General features: G+C 39.5%; 1 protein-coding gene across 4 annotated transcripts in view; it reads right to left on the reverse strand.

Annotated features, from left to right (window-relative positions):
* Positions 1-21664, reverse strand: part of Git (ARF GTPase-activating protein GIT1) — a 510246-nt gene that overhangs the window by 486492 nt on the left and 2090 nt on the right. For all 4 annotated transcript variants that reach the window (XR_011017843.1, XM_067141653.2, XM_067141654.2 and 1 more), the window contains exon 2: positions 2103-2349. Coding sequence is in view for 3 of the 4 variants with exons in the window: in XM_067141653.2 (XP_066997754.2) it covers positions 2103-2349 (247 nt within the window). In the remaining variant the exon portion in view is untranslated. The remainder of the gene's footprint in view (positions 1-2102; positions 2350-21664) is intronic.

The raw sequence follows: 21664 nt of genomic DNA on the forward strand, positions 1-21664 counted from the left end.
CAGGTAATAATGTTACTGGTTTCCACATCCCAGCAACTACTTTTACGGTACTCAGAGGCAGTGAAGTGCTGAAAGTTTGTCCCGTAGGAGTTCCTTTGTGTGCCAGTAAATCTACAGATACAAGGCAAACACATGCATTTGAGCACCTTTAAACACCACTGGACTGAGCTGGCATTGAACCTGCCAAGCTAGGCTCAGAAGGCTAGCGCTCTACCATCTGAGCTACTTAGCCAGGCAGAAGACCTGGATAGAAAGAGCAAGGGCAAGAGGGAGACCCAGACTAAGGCTGAAAACATCGTGGAGCGGGGAGCAAAGCAGAGAGCAGAGCAGCGAAATCGAACACACGTTTGTAAGTGGGAGCTTGCATAGTGCAGCGGAGAGCGAAGCGTCACTTTTATCACGAGGAGAGAGCAAAGCGGAGCGTTCAAAATAATTTGATTTCGCTGCTTTGCTTGCTGCTCTTACCTTGGATCCAACATGGATATCGATCAATTAATTAGTGCTGTTTATATTCGTAATGCTCTGTGGGGCTAAAAGGACGCACAACACCACAATCGCTTTGTTTTAGATAAGCTTTGGGATGAAGTTGCTGCAGAAATGAAAACAAGTATGTAGATATACTAAATTACTGTAGTAGTTTTTAGATGATTTTACACGTGCCATAAATTTAAGGAATCTGGGCAAACTTGACTAATTCCAATATAATAAGCTTTTATTACTTGTTCTACTAGGTATGTTAGTTAAAAATTCGTAACATCTCAAATCGTGCGGTAATAACCGGCAGTTTTCTTTTTTTCATCCGAGAGCGAGATTGTGGAATCTTTGTTCCCATTACAGAATATGTACTGTATTACCGTAACTGCTTTTTGAGTTATCAGTGTAAAGTGTATTGACATTTTGCTCCTATAGGAGATGAGGTGAGTTTTGTTAGGGCAGGTCCCTAACTACGCTAATGTTTAAATATCGCGTTGCAGAGCGGCATTTCTAAGGAACTTCTCATAAGCCAGTTGACCGTAGCAGTAGTTGGCTTTCCGGACGGGAAAAATACCTAGTCCCGGCGGTTGAAACATTTTTAGGCCTACATATTGCTGCTTGTTGTTTAAAGGGGCTTAACATCTTGGTCAATGCTGTGGTTAAATCGTTCGTTGTCCTCATTCCGAGGTTGTGAAGCTCTCATCAGGTACACCGTCAAAGGAGACGAGATGCATGTACTGTTTTTAAAACACATACCGGCCCTCTTGCCATCTTACATTTTTGGCTTATGAGAATAATCCGGGCCTTCGAGGGCGGCAGCTACGGACGTGGCCTGTAGTAAAGGCTTAATAATATATTTTAGAATAACATTTAAATGGTATTTAGCCTACGCTTGCCTTTTTCGGTACCGGTAATCGTTTTATATTGAGGCGCTGCGTGTGTGGAGACACATTCAGGCTTCCCGGATAATATTTCTCACCAGAATGTTTCGTTACTGACTTATAAATGCACGAGGAAACGTAGGAATGTATTTCGTAATTTAATACTCTGGCTTACCCTAAACAATTGAAGACTAAAATCAACTCATAACGAGAATATCTAGGACAGCTAATCTAATATTTCTCACCAGGCTCTTTCGTCACTGGGTTATTGGGTGCACATTACAACTTCTACTGGTACTGGTATCTGCGTTTTGCAGCACATGCCAGATTTTAATGCAGAATTTTCCAGCATAAACAACTCGTCCATCATTCACTACCTCAAGGTACGTAGAATACATCTACCTTGCACTACCTGACTGCGAAGTCTGTTGGCGCACACTGCTCGCTGCTTTGCCCTCCGCTTCACTATGACCACCAACCTCCTTCATCGGCGCATTGACAATAAAATGCTTTGCTCGCTGCTCTGCTCTCTGCTTTGCTCTCCGCTTCACTATGTTTTCAGCCTAAGGTGGCTGAAAACAATCTAGAAGAGTATAACTAGAAGATATCTGAATTGGAACACAGTTAAGGAGGAACAATAGTTGTTGGATATGGAAAGATTGAAAGGTGCATAAACATCCCAACTCAGCAAGAGCTGGATGAGGGAAATGGATGATGAAGATGATGAAAAAAGAAACTTTGACATACTGTATTGGGTCCTTTGGCTGTGGTTTCCGTCGACCTGATTTTGAATTTGTTGGATCCAGGAGAGAGTGTTCCCAAATGCTGTTTACACCACTGTTGTTTAATGTGTGCACCATCTGAAGTAATGTAGGACTCCATGATCCCTTCTTCAATGACTTCACTTGTGATATGTGACGACCTAAACTTCTGTGTATGCTACAGCATTCATCACACAGTAAGATACCTCTGTTAATAGATGCCCATGATGGATCTGAAATAGAAATATAAAGAATATTGATTACTGAATAACTCCTGCACAAAAGCAAAAAGAAAAACTTAAGCCAAGATTGATGACTATCTCATCAATTTTCTACATAGTAACCACATCTGCTATGCACTTTTGTGCATCTGAAATTTATGTATCTCGAATATGAAATAGTCATGATAACAATGACACTAATAACATTGGAGTGGACAGCCAATAATGCATACTAAACGAACCAGCAAAGCAAAGCCCCAGAGGAAGACCCAACTGAGGCATTACAGGTATACTGGCACCATTCAAGGTTGTTCACATAACAGACAAAGTTCAAGTCACATGCACGTACTTTCAACCACGGCACAAGTGTTTCATCCAAATACGTGGACAAATGTTGGTAGTTAAAATCAAGCAAATACTAAAAAACGGCGTCTACCTGATGAGACTAAGATCCTGAGTGACCAAAAGAACTAGTTTCTGTTGTACCTGATTCACTCAGCATGGCATGGTCAGTTGTCATCCAAGCGCTTTGCTGAACGTATGTACAAACTTTAAAATAAAGCAAGGTTCTCCATATTACTTTCTTATTTTTTAGGTGAATTGTTATGATTTTTGAAATGGATAATGTTGAGCCAAGAACTACTTTCAAATATTCATAATTGCAGTAATTTAGTTATAACTGTATGATTTTGAAACTGAGAAAAAGAGCTGTTTGTTTCACCTGAAAATAAATTTATGTGTTTCCGGGTTATCTACTTATCTACATTTGAATTTTGGGTGCCGAAAAGGGCCAATTAATTGTGTTTTAGTGCAGCCTATATTTCTTAAGAAAAAAAATCTGCAACTGGTCGTCACATTTCTCATTTTCTTTCCGTTCAGGGCCTTCTAATGTGAACATTGTTACTTGAGAATTTGTACTTAAGAAGTTAAAGTAATATTCTGAGAAGGATTTTTTTTAAATGGATATATTTCAAAATGAAGTAATAAATGTTTGTTGTTTACCTACAGAGTAAAAACCCGAATTTTTTAAAAGATTTTTGTGATTTAAATCTGGAATTATGTTAAGTGGCAAGCTGCTAAAAGAACAGAGCAAGTTTTCTTGAGTAAGAATTTAAAATGGCTACAAGGAAATATAGAAATACCTCGTAAGAAAGTCACTACTGTAACTGTCAGCCGTCTGCAAAAGCCTTTTGAGTACCTGACAGATCACAGTAAACGCTGGAAAACAGAACACTGAAGGACAAGTAATGTGGCTCAAGAGATGTTTTAGGCAGGACAAATGCTGCTATGGGAGCAAGGGAACTCTGGTAGATCGCACATAATGAAAGACATCATGACTACTCCAACATGCAGTGACAAGTATTAAAAAAAAAGCATACAGGAAAAGTGATCCAATATCATCAGTTAGTAAGAACTAACTCCAACAGAAATACTATCGATGTTTGTTGAGGCATCTTTAAGTAGAAGACAATATGAGAGTATTCAAGGAATTTCTAAAGGTCTTTATCCTTGCTACAGTATTTTGCTAAAAGCTAAGAAAGATTGTTATCCTGTAAAAGAGTGGTGGTGGTGATTGTTTTAACAGGAATTATAACTGAAAAGCCATCTTCTAGTCCTGTAAAAGAATCCTGCCGGGTTACTGAAACGTGTCCTGAGGTTGATTTTAGGCGTTATTGAACCATACCGCACAGTGACTTATAATGTATTTCAACGGTGTTGTTGAAGTGTGAACTGAAGAATTGTAGAATTGGCTTCCCTTGAACTGAAATGCAAGTGAGGCCGTGATGGAAAGCAACAAGGTCAGTATATAAAATTTAAAAAAGGGTCCTATAATATTATTGGTTGGCTATAAAATAGCAGCGATTCTGACGCCAAAATAGTTTGGCTTTCTCTAGTTCCTTTATGACTCACTTGCCTAATAAACTACAAAATTATTTGGCAAAATTCTGCTCCATTGCCTCGGTTTTGTCATCTTATCAGGATAAGGTTCATAGGGCCTACACGAGATGCAAGATGTAACCAAAGAAAAAATTAACGGCAACAACAAAATTATGTCTTTAAATGCAAAAGTAGTTGCAAAAGAAGGAAAAGAAATTATTGTAAAACACACAATGCTTTTGACAATGGTCGATGGCCAAGTATGATTCTAGTTCAACCATGAGATGTTATAATTGTAAAGCTACATCAAAACAGTTCAATGATTTGTCAAGATGTAATGAAGTGAATACTGAAAATTCAACATTTAACATTTGGTTTGTTGACATTACATGCCCGAATAAGGTTTTTTGAAACTTTGCTCCATCCCTCTTATAAGATTCCTGTTCAGATCTGGCAAATACAATCTGAAGAAGAAAAAAGAATAAATGAAAAGGACAAAAAATATATCATGCAGCAGAAATTTAGAACAGAACTTGGATTTATTTTTGATGTACCGAAATTACAATATGGCAACAGTAATAATGGCAATATAAGCGAAGGTTTACCCCAATTTTTTTTTTTTTGCAACTTGCTTTATGTCGCACTGACACCCGTAGGTCTAATGGCTATGATGGGATAGGAAAGGTCTAGGAGTGGGAAGGAAGCAGCCGTGGCCTTAATTAAGGTACAGCCCCAGCATTTGGCTGGTGTGAAAATGGGAAACAACAGAAAAACCCTCCTCAGGGCCGCCGACAGTGGGATTTGAACCCACTAGATCGCCAATTCTGAAATGTCCACAGTGATCACAGGCATCGGCAAAAGCCTCATAGTAAGATTTGCCACTGTCACACAGAGGTGGACACAAGTTTGAAAAAATTTTGTACTTACTGCATAGATACAGCGACAGTGTACCTAAAACTATATTTGTAGCACCTGATGTCTCCTTCAGTCCACAAAATAAGAATAAACAGATCTGTGATTACCAAGCATGCCTTACTTCCAATAAGGACATTATCAGAATAGGCTGCAGTGGCCAGATATAAACATTTTTATCAATTCAGAGAAAGTTACTCTAGAAAATGTTCTTGAGAATAAAACAATATGGAGAATGTGAATAGATTATTATTGATGTCTGACCCCAATTTAAGTTAGGCCTACATTAGACAAACAAAAACCAAATCAAAGCCTTTAACCAAGAATGCTTTAGAAAAGCAGCTTCATTGGGAAAATAATGAACAAGTATTTGAGGAACATGTGGAAAAATATGATGAAGATTGGGTTTCTTCCTTAGACTGAAATTTTATATTGTAAAATAAATCATATCAAAAATTAGGTTCCTAGAAGAAAACCATAATTTAATTTCACTGATTGCAAATGTTAAAAACATGTTTAAAAAAATGTTTTTATAACTTATATTGTAAACTAAACTGTTTATTTCCATGCCTGTCCCGAATGTAATTGTTTGTTTGTATAAGTATTTATTACAACAAAATATTTTCTAAGTTTCCAAGCAAATGGAAATGAACTCCTGGACAGAAGCTGCTAAAGAATATGGACTCATATTCAGCCAAGAGAAAAGTGAGATTATGGTCATGAAAAGATACAGACAACCAATGGGACCATTGAAATGGAGGGGAAACAGCTACAGATGAAACATCAATTCAAATATCTTGGAAGTGTTATCTCTGATACTAGTTCTATGGACAAGGAAATGTCTCACAGATTTCAGGGAGGTAGCAACTTCTACGAAATAGTTAAGGACATAATATGGAACAAGAAAATACCAACACAATGTAATAGAGTCATATATGAAACCTATTATGTACCAATCCTGACCTATGGTTGCGAAACAGGGACCATGAGAAGTAAAGATGTCAGTAGAATCCAGGCAGCAGACGAGATTTGTCCATAGCATCATCGGTAAGACACAAACGGACAGAGTCCGTAATGAGGATGTCCGCAAGCAAGCTCAAGTTGTAAGGCTGCAGGACAGAATAACATCGTAGCGACTGAGATGGTACGGACATATGCGATGCATGGAAGATAACAGATTACCAAAACCAATGTATGATCTAAAACTTGAAGACAAAAGAGCAAGAAGGTGACCAAGACTCAGATACAAGGACATCGTGAAGACTGACAATGAACAGCAAGGACTTGCTTTGGAAAGCACTGAAGAAGGAGAGAAATTCACAAACCGGAACTGGTGGAGAAGGCTCGTTCGTCGACCCACCGCTTGGAAAAACGTGGAGTATGTATGTATGTATGTATGTATAGTCCAGACAGTCCAGAGTCCAACTAATGGACGACTGGACAAAGGAAAAGGTATGCAGGAAACTAGATGTAGAATTAACGGAACATCGGGTGATCATCCACATAGTGGAGCTGATCTCAACAAGAGATCTGGACGGAACAACAAATAAAATTGAACGAGCCATTCAACATTGATGGTACCAAGACCTACCCCAACACAAAACCGAAGGCATAGTTTAACCAAAACTGCTATGAGGCATACAAAATAGAGGAAGCACCGACCTACTCAATGTGAATCCTTCCAGATTTCCAGTTTCCAGAATTAAAACGACAAGAGAAGACAATACAACATCATTATCAAAGAAGAGAATAAAGGAAACTGATGGGGATGCAAACAGAAATCCATATAGAGCTCTGACAACCCAGAGTCCCATGAAACATCCTTATAGAGGTTTGGGAAGATGATGTTAGATCTTCAAAACTGGGATACATGCCCCGAACATATCAGGAGGAAGCTCCTCCGACATGACAGGAGAACAAAAAATATTCATAGGAGAATTTATATCAGTCATCAACCGTGCGAGGTACAAGACATGAGGCACGGACTTAATATACTACAAACACCTGAAAAAAGGCTGGGCCCAAACCAGGACAAGCCATAGCCAATCTCTTCAAAGAGTGCCTTAGAAAAAAGGCCATCAGTGAAACTTGGAGAAAGTCAACAAGGGCTACTAGTGATTCAAATTTGTACTGACCAAACTAATATGATCACATGACAAGATGTAGGATAGCCAGATCCCCACAGAACTTTTTTGCAAGTTGCTTTACGTCGCACCGACACAGATAGGTCTTATGGCGCTGATGGGCAGGAGAGGAATAGGAGTCGGAAGGAAGCATCCGTGACCTTAATTACGGTACAGCACCAGCATTTGCCTGGTGTGAAAATGGGAAACTACGGAAAACCGTCTTCAGGGCTGCCGACAGTGGGGTTCGAACCCACTATCTACCGAATTCCGCAAAGAACAGTCTGGTTTCAGAAGAGGCAGATCAGCAATACAAACCATCCAATGTTATAAACAGAAATTGAAGAAGCACTGGCATCTTCATGTGGGAAACTGCATGCAGTAATCCTAGATTATATGAAGGCCTTTGATACTATCAACAGAGGAATTCTGATCCTCTAACTGGAGATACTAATGGCAGAAGAGAAGCAGCCCGACTCATTAAGAATATATTCAGCAGGGAGTATGTGGAAGTCAGCAACCATACCACAAGATGCAGACCCATCAAACAGAAATGGTGTCCTGTAGAGGATTGCCTAAAGTCCCAATTGATTTTTCATTGTCACGACTGATATCATAGAAATAATACCAGGGAACATGAAGCTACAGTGTATACATATAAGCAGATGACAAACTTTTTGCGTCAACCAGCAGAAAAGACCTGAAGGATGCATTTGACATGGTATTAGACTGGGGGAAAATGAGCTAAGCTTAATCAAGACGAAGACAGTGAAACTCGCAATCAGAAAAGGAGATAGACAGGATCATATATTAGACAGGATCATATATTAAACAGACTGTCCTCTTGCATCTGCAAAGCATTTCAAGTAATTAGACGATATGTTCCGAAGTTACACAACCCATCTTAACAAGAGAGTGAATGTTCCAACAACAAGCATAGACACATCAATCAAATATGCACTCTCTCCCACAAGGCAAAAGTAATCCAACCCTTTTCACCTTAAAATAGCCTCAGTAGCAGGATGTGAACTGGAGAACACATGGCCAAGCCTGATATACAGACATCTGTCAGAAATAGAAAAATCAAATCCACCTACGTTCTATCTTTCAGAATCCACACCATCACAAGCCTAGTTCATGTAGGTCTACTACCAAGAGAGCTTCCTTTTCTTGAAGAATTATGACCTCAGTTACTACTTACCAGTTACACTGGGATACACAAAGCAAACGAGTACCATAAGTAAGAAGGCAAAAAAAATATTTTGGAGTGAATTTTACTCAAAAGATACCATGACCAAAAGTTACAAGAAACAATGTTCATTCAAACTGCAGCAAACAGTAAAAAGATTTTCAGTCCAAGGGTTGCATTTCAATGTGTGCAGAAACAAGAACTACCATTTTCACACTTCCAGTGCTCCTGCACTCCCTGTGGGAAACACTGTGACAGATACCACATTATATGGTGTGAATGAATGCAGAAGTCTCTAACACAAGTCTATAATGAAGATTAACCTATCACTACCACGTATTGTGGTGTGAATGAAGGCAAAATTTGTTAACAGAATTCTGTAATGAAAATTAATCTGTCACTTTGTGCATATTAAGTGCTTTTCTTCTTAGAGCCAATTCTATCACCTAAGGGTAAACTAACACAAAAGTTGTCCTTCAAGTTTTCATTTGACTACTCCTGTGTGGCACTGCTGTCAGTATAAATCGTAGTTACCCAACAAGTAATTTATCGGCCACTTTGAGGGTCCATTAAGTTTACCTGCTGAGCAAGTCTTGAGAGCTGAACACTATTAGCTGCAATATTGGTGACATACATATTAAATTACCTCAGTATGTTGATAAAAACATGATTCTGGCTCAGTCCAGTGGTATTTGAATATGCTCAAATACATCAGCCTCATGTCGGTAGATTTACTGGCAAGTAAAAGAATTCCTGCAGGACAAAATTCCAGCACCTTGGCATCTCAAAAAAACCATAAAAATAGTTAGGGGGACATAAAGCAAATAACATTATTATTATTATTATTATGATAAAAACCTGGCACCATAACAGTGATCGGTAATGTACAACATCAATGCTTCCCTTGAGTTGCAATAGTCACACCACCCTCACACATCTACAGAGTCGCAAACACATATTATATGTCGAGCTTTTGTGAGGAAACTCTACAAGGGTACAGAATCAAACCTATTTGGAAACTACCTCAATTAGGCTTTAATTTTCAAATTTCAATTTTTTAGTCTTCAAACACCAGTTATAAGTACCAACATATACCAACGCTATCACAAAACTTCTTGTAGCGTAATGGCTAAGGCGCTAGCTTTGTAACATGAGCCACTTAAGTTCAAGTCAATATCATTCTGGATATTTTTACTCTCATAATAAGCTGTTGTATTCACCTGCAAGCTTTTTTGGTAAGCACTGTATTTTTTATTTTACAATTTGCTTTACATCCCACCGATGATGGGATAGGAAAGGGCTAGAAGTGGCCTTAATTAAGGTACAGCCCCAGCTTTTGCCTGGTGTGAAAATGGGATACAACGGGCTGCCAACAGAGCGGTTTGAACCACTATCTCCTGAATGCAAGCTCACAGCTGCACAAACGTAATAGCATGGCCAACTTGCCCGGTCCTATCATACATACCTTTATTGATAACATATTTCATTCAAATATTTAATCACACTATGTCTATTGGGAAAATGCTTTTAAATGTAAAGAAAGTGATGTTATGATTAATTCCAACCATCACCCAAGTGGCAGATACCCTATCAATTGTTTAGTATTTTCTTAAATGATTTGAAAGAACTTGGAAAACTATTGAACATATTTCCTTTGATAAATTATTCTATTCCCGAATTCTTCTTCCCATAAATGAATATTTGCCCCAATTTGTCCTCTTAAATCCCAACTTTATCTTCATAAAGTTAAATATTAGAATGAAATAAATTGTTATCAATGAAAGGAAACACGTGGAACTAAACGAGGCCACAGAGCTAGTTGCAAATAGAGGATCGCTGTGGCACTCATTTCACGGAAGCCTCTGGACAAAATGCTCAAAGATGTGTCCATTAGGAAAATATTATACTAGCTGATGTACCCATGCTTCACTGCAGAATTCCACACTGTATACAGAATTCTAGGTTAAGTAGTGTTCACGTTGTAAGATTGTATTAAATTCCATAGCTCTTAACGTTACCCCACAAACGTAACGGGGAAGTCACCATACGTTTTTTCTCATGTGAAGACTAAGGTAGGAATTTTCAGTGTAATGGCAGACCCTCTTGCCTAATATCATTTTTATTTTTATGCTATTGGCTTTACATCGCACTGACACATATGTCTTATGGTGACGGTGGGACAGGAAAGGGCTAGGACTGGGAAAGAAGCGACCGTGGCCTTAATTAAGGTACAGCCCCAGCCTTTGCCTGATGTGAAAATGGGAAACCACAGAAAACCATCTTCAGGGCTGCCGACAGTGGGGTTCGAACCCACTATCTCCCGAATACTGGATACTGGCCGCACTTAAGCGACTGTAGATATCGAGCTCGGTTTGCCTACTATCAGTCACAATCAAGTTGGGGAATGTTCATTATGATGGTAGGCCTACTTGCCTACTGCCAGTCAGAATCGAGTTGGGCAGTTTTCATTATAATGCCAGGCACTCGCGCTCCACCTGCCATTTTACATCCTCAGAAAGACTGTTTTTTTGTGGTTTTCTCAAATCATGTCAATATAGGTCATTACAATGTCAGTCGGAAGGTCACGATTGAAAGCAATGCCATCATATGAAATACTCGATCAAATGAAAAACTGCTCGTTTTCTCACTTTTAACAAACAGTACTACACTGCCGATCTAACAGTCCAAAGTTCCAGACTTGGAATTACCAGGCCACAAACAGCCGTGAACATTCCTCTACCATTATTCTGTTTAATGTGCACTATTTGCTTTACGTCGCAATGACACAGATAGGTCTTATGGCGACGATGGGACAGGAAAGGCCTAGGAAAGGGAAGGAAGCAGCCGTAGCCTTAATTAAGGTACAGCCCCAGCATTTGCCTGGTGTGAAAATGGGAAACCACGGAAAACCATCTTCAGGGCTGCCGACAGTGGGGTTCGAACCCACTATCTCCCGGATGCGAGCTCACAGCTGCACACTCCTAACCGCACGCCAACTCGCCCATTCGTCAGAGTAGGGATTGAATAGTTGGAATACTAAGATGAACCAGAGTGTTACGTACCAATGGTTATCAGCAAATTTAAGAACCTGAGGAATGCTAAAGGAAAGAGTTATTTAAATCCCCAGCTACTTCCCGCAAATATTCAGGAAGGCTGTAATACTCGGTATGCAACCGTAATCCCATCTATTGGAGATGAGTGGCAGCAAAAGGCACAAGCCACATCACAACAAACAATGGTCAATGTAGTGTTACTGCTGATCAATTTTATAATAATAAATTTTATTGCGCACAAAGTGCAAAATTTGCATATTACATCAAGTAAATTACAATTCACTCAAGGAGAACTTTGTTCAGAGCAAAACTGATTCAGAGAGACTGTTCTCTTCTTGCACTTCATTACGTGATATGTATCACACTGTTCACTGCACAATACACATACACAGTCCTGGCTGACCCGGTGGTAGGATTTCTTGGCACAGATAGTCGTGAAAGCCATGTATTGCAAAGCATATCACCAAATGTCTCAACTCATATTCCTCTTTCATCCAATCCTTATTTATCAGTGTGTCTGTACTGTAAAAGCTTTCCTCGATCGAGTCCCTTTTCTCTCGTAGTTCTCGTAATAGTTCCTCGTATGCCGGAGAGGCATTTGTAGTCTTAAATCCTCTATCAAGAAGATTTAATGGGTTAAAACTTAAAAGTACCGGTATCGGGTGAATTTAGATACCCCTAGGACCCTCTTAAGGTATCACAGTTTCATGCTTTCCAGTTCTCATAGCTGTTTGCGTAATAGTTACTCCCATATTACTTCTAATCCGTATGCGAGTGTTGGTGACACTTTGAGTTGGAAAAGTTTCATGGCCATCTCCAGAGACATTCTTTGCAGATGTTCGATTTCACTTATGCTTCTAAGTGCAGCAGCTAGTCTCTTCTTTATTTGCAATGAGAAGGTCATCCCAGAGACTTGTAGTGTGATCCCTAGATATGTGAACTGGTTTTTTGGTGTTAATGTATGTCCTCCCACATACAATGTAGTTGTCATCTGCCCGTTGTGTGATAAGCTCCATTCCATTTTGCAAATCTTTTATGTTATCAGCAGCTAGGGCCATTTTTTTTTGTTAGTGACTTTACGTCACATCGAAACAGATAGGTCTTATCTTGATTTATGAGTTTCATAGCGAAACCGGTACTGTAAGCTAATTCTTACAATAAACAGTATTGACAAGGTGGAAACCCTTTCTAATCTGTACAGATAGGTCTTATGGCAACGATGGGATAGAAAAGGGCTAGGAGTTGGAAGGAAGCGGCCGTTGGCCGTGGCCTTAATTAAGGTACAGCCCCAGCATTCGCCTGGTGTGAAAATGGGAAACCATGGAAAACCATCTTCAGAGCTGCCGACAGTGGGATTCGAACCCACTATCTCGCGGATCCAATACTGCCATATCATGCTCATATGTATGTGCTTATATTTTGTGCTCCCTCTTTGGTTTTTGTAGGGAGATCCTGGGTCACAGCACTGAACAATAAAGAGCTCAATGGGTCCCCTTGTAGCACTCCGATGGTTTGATCAATCCAGTCTGATTGGGATACCCTGTCACTGATTTGCACTTGGTTTGCCGCTAGTATGTTACAATAAACAGTCATTTGTCATATCCGAGCTTTCTATATTGCAGGTCTTCACATTTAGTTTTCTTCCAACTCTGTGATATTAGGGCATCTAATGTAAAGTGAGTCTTCCTTTCTTTCATGACTCGCTCTTGTCTTATTATTCAAGTGATCATTCCTTTAAGATTTTTTCTCATTTTCATTAACATCTTCACAATTTTCCTTGTCCATATGGACCAATGACCATCTGTTTTACACCTTAAGACAATCAAGTTAAAATCCATTGGCAGTTAACACGATTGAACAATATTTCCATGTCAGCAATGCTCGGTGTTGATATGGACTAAGCAATAAAAGTCTAAATTCATTAATTCTCTTATTATAGCCATGCCCCTGTGGGTGGGGGCAGTAGAATACCACCCAAAGTATCACCTGCCGGTCGAGAGATGCAACTAAATGTGGCCCCAGGGGCTCTGAACTTGGGAGGGTGTGTTGTTGACCACGGGGCTCTTAGCTGAGTCCTGGCATTGCTTCCACTTATTTGTGCCAGGCTCCTCACTTTCACCTATTCTATCCGACCTCCCTTGGTCAACTCTTGTCCTTTCCCGAACCCGACAGTATTACATATGGAAGCCTAGGGAGTCTTTAATTTTCACACCCTTCGTGGCCCTTGTTTTTCTTAGGCCAATACCTTCGTTCTTCCAAGTATCGGACCTCCTCTAATTTTCTCTCTTCTTCTTTTCATACTGCTTTTCCCACATCTGTGGGGTTGCAGGTGCGAACTGCGTCGCACATGTGAATGTTGCCCCGTTTTACGGCCGGATGCCCTTCCCGACGCCAACCCCATCGGGAGAGATGTAATCACTATTGCATGTTTCTGTGGTGCTTGGTAGTGTGGTATGTTGTCTGAATATGAAGAGGAGTGTGTTGGAACAGGCAGAAACACCCAGTCCCCAAGCCAGAAGAATTAATCAGAAGCAATTAAAATCCCCAAAAGAAATAAATGATTGGAAATTGTATTCTCCATAACTTATGTTATGTAGTACATTTCAATAGGACCAATAACAAAGGTAATTACAGATTAAATTTTAAATGCCTTCCCCTAAACTACCATATCAACCAAGATGGATAGAATTTGTTAGAGTTTTCATGGATCACAGAGGTGAAAGAAGGTGCTGGTTGGAATGGGTCTATCTACGATAGTCAAAGATTAATTTAAAACTTTAAAAATAAACGTTATATTTCTTTTCAGATATTAAATTTAAACAAACAACAAGAAGTCAGGTACACAGGTAGTTTTGTACAAAAACCAAGAATTGGTAAGTTACGATTTCAGCTTCAAGCTCATTATTTACAAATGTTGCGTGTAGACAGACAGTCAAGGAGACGAATCTCCCAATTTGTTTCACAGGAAATTCTAAATCACAATTTTGAAGAGCACTTTGCTCCAAAGGTCACAAAATATGGCCTTCGCAAGGCACCATTCAATATCATACAAATATATTGTACATTCGAAGAAAAGAGCCTCAATGTTCTACAATTCTACCAAAAGAGACTACGCTCCCAAACCCTTATAACATACTCAAGGCAATCATTAACTTTTACAATATTGATTAATGCGTCTTTGCTCAATAAAATTACACTTTCAGGACTCTCTAGGCAAAACCTACAATTTACAAGACCATATCAATGACCTTTTAAGTTTGCACAGGGGTATCTAGTACCCATTCTACTGGGCGTTTATGGAAATCAACAAGTTCAATTACTGGCCCCAAAAACAAAATGTATGGAGGCGGACACTTGCGCTCCTTGAAATTAAGAGTTTAAAACTCTGGTTGGGCTTGTGGCCCGACGATGCAGAGGCTAATCCTAAACTACTGAGGTGACTAGATGGACAAGTTAAGTTACAATTTACAAGCAAAAATGGTTACAAAATCACAGTCACCTCAAGATTAATGCAAGGGGAATTCGAGAGGGCAACGCACTCTCTATCCCCGGTTTTCAGTTTAAGTACTTATGACTTATTTGAACTTTTACATGAGAAGGAAGAAAGTTTACATTTTAGGAGATGGACAGTTACATAGTTAAAGATGGGAACCTTCCCCTCGAGTCAGCTTGCAGAGATAACTACTGAGATAGAAAAATGGTGGCCATTACCTTAACTGATATTCTGTCTGCCGAAGAATGAGGCTCCTGCCTCCTCTCTTAACACACACAATGACGCAACGATCAATAAGACAACTTAGCTCGAAAAGTCGTCAGCTTTTATACCCGAGAGGAAGGTTCAAAAAGGCTCTGGACTAAAACCAGACACAACCTCTCACTTTATTGGCAGATAAAATAGGTACAAGAAGCGTTTTATTGGCTGAAAACTAAATACACAAAATTTCCAATTGGCCAGACTCCAAAGCTGGCAGGATGAGTAAGAAGTGTTGCAAACCTTGAAGTATCAAAAACCAAGAAAGTCAATTCAGTTCAGACAACCTGTGAACACAACATTTCTTTAAATTTCTAGTTATTCCACTTTGCACCAGAGTGCATGACATCAGTTCTTTAATAGAGACATCTATGGAAAAAAGTCCAAACTTCTTGAAATAGTTGTTGCAAGCTGTGATACACCCCAAAAAACAAAAAGAAATCCAGTCATTTTATGAAACCTTAAAATAACACATTACTCTATCACTTTAGTAGTGACATCTGTTGATCAATGTCCCAACTTCTTGCACTAGTTGTTTCAATTTTTATGTGATGGATAGAGTTCTTCAAGGCGCTTCATTTAAAATCACGGGATTGAGATGTACCTCCCGGTACAAAATTATTTATAGCGTAGATTGTAGTTTCTTATTACTCGACTTCACATACTGATTTTTGTTTAATTCTGTTTACCCATTTTTTCATGGCTCAGCATTGATATAGACTTGGCAACAAAAATCCAAATTCATGAATATCTCTGTTATCATAGCAGTATGGTAAAAATGTATAAGACATAAATGATCGGCAATTTAATACTATATAACTTTTAGGCCTTCCCCTAAACTACCACTTCGCTCAGCATGAATAACATTATGGCCTAGACTGTAGTGACTTATTTCCCGGCTGTACATACCGATTTTCATTAAATTCTCTTCACCCATTTTCTCATGACGGGCATACATACACACAGAAATTATGGAATGTTAAAGTGCCTTCTCTTGTCGATGTGGACACAACTGATTCTTTTTAAATTCTGAGCAATGTGCAGACAAAACTCTTATTTTTTTATATACAGACTGAAATAATAAAGGCATATTTGTAACGGCAGAGAACGAAAATATTTTTGAATTTAAAACCTAATCGAGACTTGAGGTAGAGACCATTGTAGAAGGTGACCTATATCCAGATAAGATAGAGCCTGTGGGCATGCCTACATGGTTTACTTTCTTTACTGTGAAAGGAACGGAAAAGCAGTCCCAGCAAACTCTTTGGAAATTTGGTTTTGTCCCATGGCCGTCAACCTTCAGTCCAAAAACGTATTGTAGGAATGCCTCACTGGGCTCTCAATGGTTCCATGCCCAATACAAACCATTACAGCACCATTTCTTTACAATGGTACCTATTAAGAAATCAAATGGGAACTTTATGAAACAGAGAGCTTCACTTATGCTCGAACAAAGTGTTCAAATCTCATTTGTGTTTCGTGATGACGAAACATAAGGCATGGCTCCTTTGGACATGGCGCATTTGCAAGCCCGAGGTGGATGGGGAGTAGGAGTTACTAATTATGATGCAATCAGTGGTACTTCCTTTTTTTGAAATAATTTATTGAAACTATTTGTACATAATAAATTATAATTACATTAATCTGTTGTATATATTTCTTTGCTCCTTCATATCCATGTGACAAGGTACTTATACGATCTGGTAACACGATCCGCTTCTTGTCGGTGGACGACAGTGCCAACTGACGTCGTTTTATTGTTCTAGGAACGTGTTGTAGAGACCGTATGTAATAGTGATCCACAAACAATTCCTTATCGCCAAAGAGACAATTTAAATAATCTCTGAACTGTATTTCACACTTGCCGGCAATAGTGCAAGCATTTGTTCCCCCTTATGTTTCTGTGTAGATGAATCATCACAGAAAGGAAGGGCGTAAGTTTTTACTCGTAAACCCACAAACTCAACAATTTCTTTGTAGTCTACCTCATCTGCCCATAATCCTTCTACTTTGTGAGTTCCGAATGTTCTAATAACATAACCAGGTGGTGCATTTTCAAAGTCCAGTTTGGAGCTCAACAATGGGTTTCGCATCATAGTTAGAAATGGATGCATGCATAGAGAATGAAAATGCCACAGTAAGCTATCTGTATCAGTATATAATAAGCGGGCGTTCTCACCAAATACTTGCAAAATGTGAAATATGAAAGAATAAATTTCTAACTTTGCGAATTCTAAGATCGCAAACCCTAACTGTATAGGTTTGTTTAAATGGATCTCCGTGTTCTACTTTCTTTCTTCCAAACACTGCATTAATCATTATAGCTCCCCATCAAATTCCATTTCATTTTCCTAGTTGTTTCACAGGAGTCTCTCGCCTGTCAAATGGAAGTACAACTTATAACTTTCCGAGCGTTCTCGGAAAAAATAATCTGTGATGCAGGATGCTGCCCTACCTACACATAATCCCGGTAGGAATCTCTCCTCGAACAGGTTAGGGACCACTGGTGTATTGTACAATCTTAGCCACAACTCAGAAATGTCCGGGATGCCCACACCTATTCCACACTAACCGGTATCCAAACTCTGAGGACCACTTACTAGGCCATTCAGCCGTTGTCCATGGTTCATGAACTAGGATGCGACTACAGTAACCCACACAAGGAACCTTTAAAATTAAATAAATTTGTAAGTATAAAAGTATGCTATTCCCTTACAAATGTTGCTGTTTTTGTAGAAAATTATTGTTAAATGTTCTATTACTGACAATGAAGAATGTGTTGTACACAATCATGAAAAGTGATGCAGAAACATTCACACTGAAAGGAATTGAGAAAGAGAACAATGAAAGAAAACAATCAATGAATATAAAATGATAAAATCATGTAGGCCCTACAGTGCAAATCAATATTACCACAAATCTTCCAAAACAACAAATCTAATACCAAATGCACACGATATGAAATACAATAGGCTACTAAACAATTCTTAAAATCACTCAAATAAACAGTAATTAGTTTTTAAAGAAATTGCAAGATACTTTAATAGCAGATAACAGAATATTGTTTTGTACAAAATGTCAAAAGTACAACACAAACAATCTTTATTTGATAGATACAATTTAAAATTATAGTCTAATTTTACAAGTTAGACACAAATTGCTGTCTTGAAATACTTCTGTCGGATAATACAGGAACATTATTTTATCTATGCAGGGGATTGTCGCTCACCCGCTCGCCTGCACTACAAGCCTGTCTCCTGCCAAGTACTATGCCATAATGCGGCTAAGTGCTCAACCGGCACTAAATCATAGTGCATTTTTGCACAAGATTTCCTGTACTTTTTGAAGGTAGTATGTATATACATACGCTCTCGTAACGAAAATGGCATTGGAACAACACAGTGGGCACTAAACATGTGAACACTTGACCAAACTGAACCTTACACTGATAAAGCTCTCAGCAGATTGCAAAGGAGGGGAACTCATGGCACCGTGAAGCGCACTAAGGCAAAGTGCTTGGTGGGTGAGAAACTAACAGCGCTGGTGACCTAGCGAGTGATAATCCCCATCAAAGATAAAGGAATGTCTCTGTATATACACTATTTACAAAATTCTCTGTTGCCAGGACACAAAACAAAGGATAAGAGTCTGTTTTGTAGTTAAGTACAGAGTCTCTTAAGGGAAGTATTATGTGAGAATATCACTGTAAATATTAGTTCTAGATGTACGGAAGTAGTTTGAAGGTAAAGACGAAGTCTTAGAATAAGAATGCTATTCCTTGCAGCCGATGGACACGTCCTGAGGTCAGACCTCCCTGTTTACTTCAGTCTACCTGTTCAGGACACATTCAAAATAGGGAGTAACCCTATGTCTCCGAAGTACTGTATCATAAATCGCTGGATGGTGATCTGTCTTCTCCTGCTGGGTCTCTTCTTTATTTACTAGTCTGCGCAGTCACATCAGCGCTGCTGCCTGTTCACCGGTCGAACTCGCAGGCATAAACTGCTGTTGATAAACTTAACCATAACAGGTGTTTTATTTGAACCTGTATTGACCTGTATAAATCTATTAAAGAAATTATTTAAAATAGTCAATACACTTTTTTTTTTGCTAATTGATTTTACATCGCACCGACAAAGATAGGTCTTATGGCGACGATGGGACAGGAAAGGCCTAGGAACTGGATGGAATCGGCCATGGCCTTAATTAAGGTACAGCCCCAACATTTGCTTGGAGTGAAAATGGGAAAACACGGAAAACCATCTTCAGGGTTGCCGACAGTGGGATTCGAACCCACTATCTCCCGGATGCAAGCTCACAGCCTTCTGTAAAATAAATGGCATTTTGTCAAAAAAAAAAAAAAGTCAAACAGATATAAATTTGTTGTATCCTCGTGAAGAAATACTCCCTTTAATTCTGAGAAAAGGAGGCAGATAAAGCATGGTTTAAACAATAATATGTATTATTTTTAACGTGAACACCTTGCCTCATCTATAGAAATCTTATTTTTAATTTTAAGAGTGTAAGAACATGAAAAAAATCAGAAATGAATTTAAAAACAAAGAATTATTAAATATCAATAAATAAATAAATAAATAAATAAATAAATAAATACAAGGTAGGAACAAAAAAAAATTTTTTTCAATTGGTTTTACGTCGCACCGACACAGATAGGTCATATGGTGACGATGGGATCGGAAAGGGCTAGGAGAGGGAAGGAAGCGGCCGTGGCCTTAATTAAGGTACCGGTACAGCCCCAGCATTTGCATCTTGTGAAAATGGGAAAACACGGAAAACCATCTTCAGGAGTGCCGACAGTGGGGTTCAAAACCCACTATCTCCCGGATGAATGCTCATAGCTGCCCGCTCCCAACCGCATGGCCAATTCCTCCAGTAGATAAAAGAGAAGCCAAGAAAACTCCCTTTATTTTGGCTCACTTGCAACTGAGACTACCCTCAACTAAATTACACTGGAGCAGGAGCAATAGGCCTACAAGCTATCACTGACAACAGACAGGCTTTAATTCTTCCAAATGACAACAGGTTCATTTTTCTTCCAAGGATCAACAAACTGATATTTAATTTTATTGTATTATTCCTTAACAACAGCTGCATGACACGTCCTGCAACAAAACAAGTTGCTGCTCTAGTGGAAAATTGAGAAACAATTATGCTGGGGTAAATTCCAATGGAACATCTATCCGCACTCCTATAACTACACAGTTCCAAAAAAAAAAAAAAAAAAAGGGGGGGGGGGGGAACATGTTTTTGAATGTATGCCATTTTCCACAAAACAATACCTCACACTTAGTTATATTACCAACTAAACCTTTATTCTTTACCACTGAAGTATACAAAAGAACATTGATGGATCCGCATTCATTTTTAGAACACCAACGGAAATGTCAAAACGGGCAAAAACAAAGTGATAACAGTCCTCCAGGGTAGATTTTTATCAGAGTTGGAGAGCTTCAGTATGGTGAATGTCCTCTACGAGCATTTATCACAGCTTGGCACCTACATGGCATGCTCCGTATAAGTCAACAGAGGTCACGTTGAGGTATCAGGTCCCATTCTTCAATGAGAGCCTGTTCGAGGTCTTGGAGAGTCTGTGGTGGAACAGGACGCCCAAGAACACTTCTGTCAAGCCTATCCCACACATGCTCGATGGGATTAAGTTCAGGACTCACTGCTGGCCATTCCATCTCTTGAATGTCCAGTTCTCGCAAGACAGCACTGGTGATACGCGCTATGTGAGCCCTGACGTTGTGCACGAGTATGAATTCAGGGCCAACACCGTATGCAGCAACCAACACATGCTGTAGCAGAATCTGCTCAATGTATCCTGCAGCACTAAGATTACCACGGACGATGACAAGATCTGTCCAATACTGATGCCACCCCCACACCATCACAGAACCTTCTTCGAACCGGTCGCCTTCCTGGACAATATTTGGCATGTACTGTACACACTGACGTCCAACACGCTATGTCAGAGGAAATCTGGACTCGTCTGTGAACAACACAGGTCTCCATTGGCGAAGTTGCCAGTTGACGTAAGTAAGGGCAAACGGAAGGCGAGCTGCGCGATGTTGCTGCATTAAACGGGCACTCGAACAAGACGTCTGGGTCGAAAGTACAGTTTTCTGAACTTGTTCCTTACTGTCTGCTCAGACACTGTGACTTCAGTGACCCTCCGGAGGTCTTGTTGCAGTTCTCTGGCAGTTGCTGAACGACGCCGTAACGCACAGATGGTCAGATAACGGTCATACTGTGGGGGTTGTCGTGCATCCACGACCTTGTCCAACCCTCCTCGGGAACTGGTCTGTCTCACTGTAGCGATTCCACAAGTGGTGAATAACTGACGGAGAGACATTGAGATCCACAGCACCACAACGAAAAGTCCATCCTTCCTGGATCA

Source organism: Anabrus simplex, chromosome 2, assembly GCF_040414725.1.
Source record: "Anabrus simplex isolate iqAnaSimp1 chromosome 2, ASM4041472v1, whole genome shotgun sequence".
Classification (NCBI taxonomy): domain Eukaryota; kingdom Metazoa; phylum Arthropoda; class Insecta; order Orthoptera; family Tettigoniidae; genus Anabrus; species Anabrus simplex.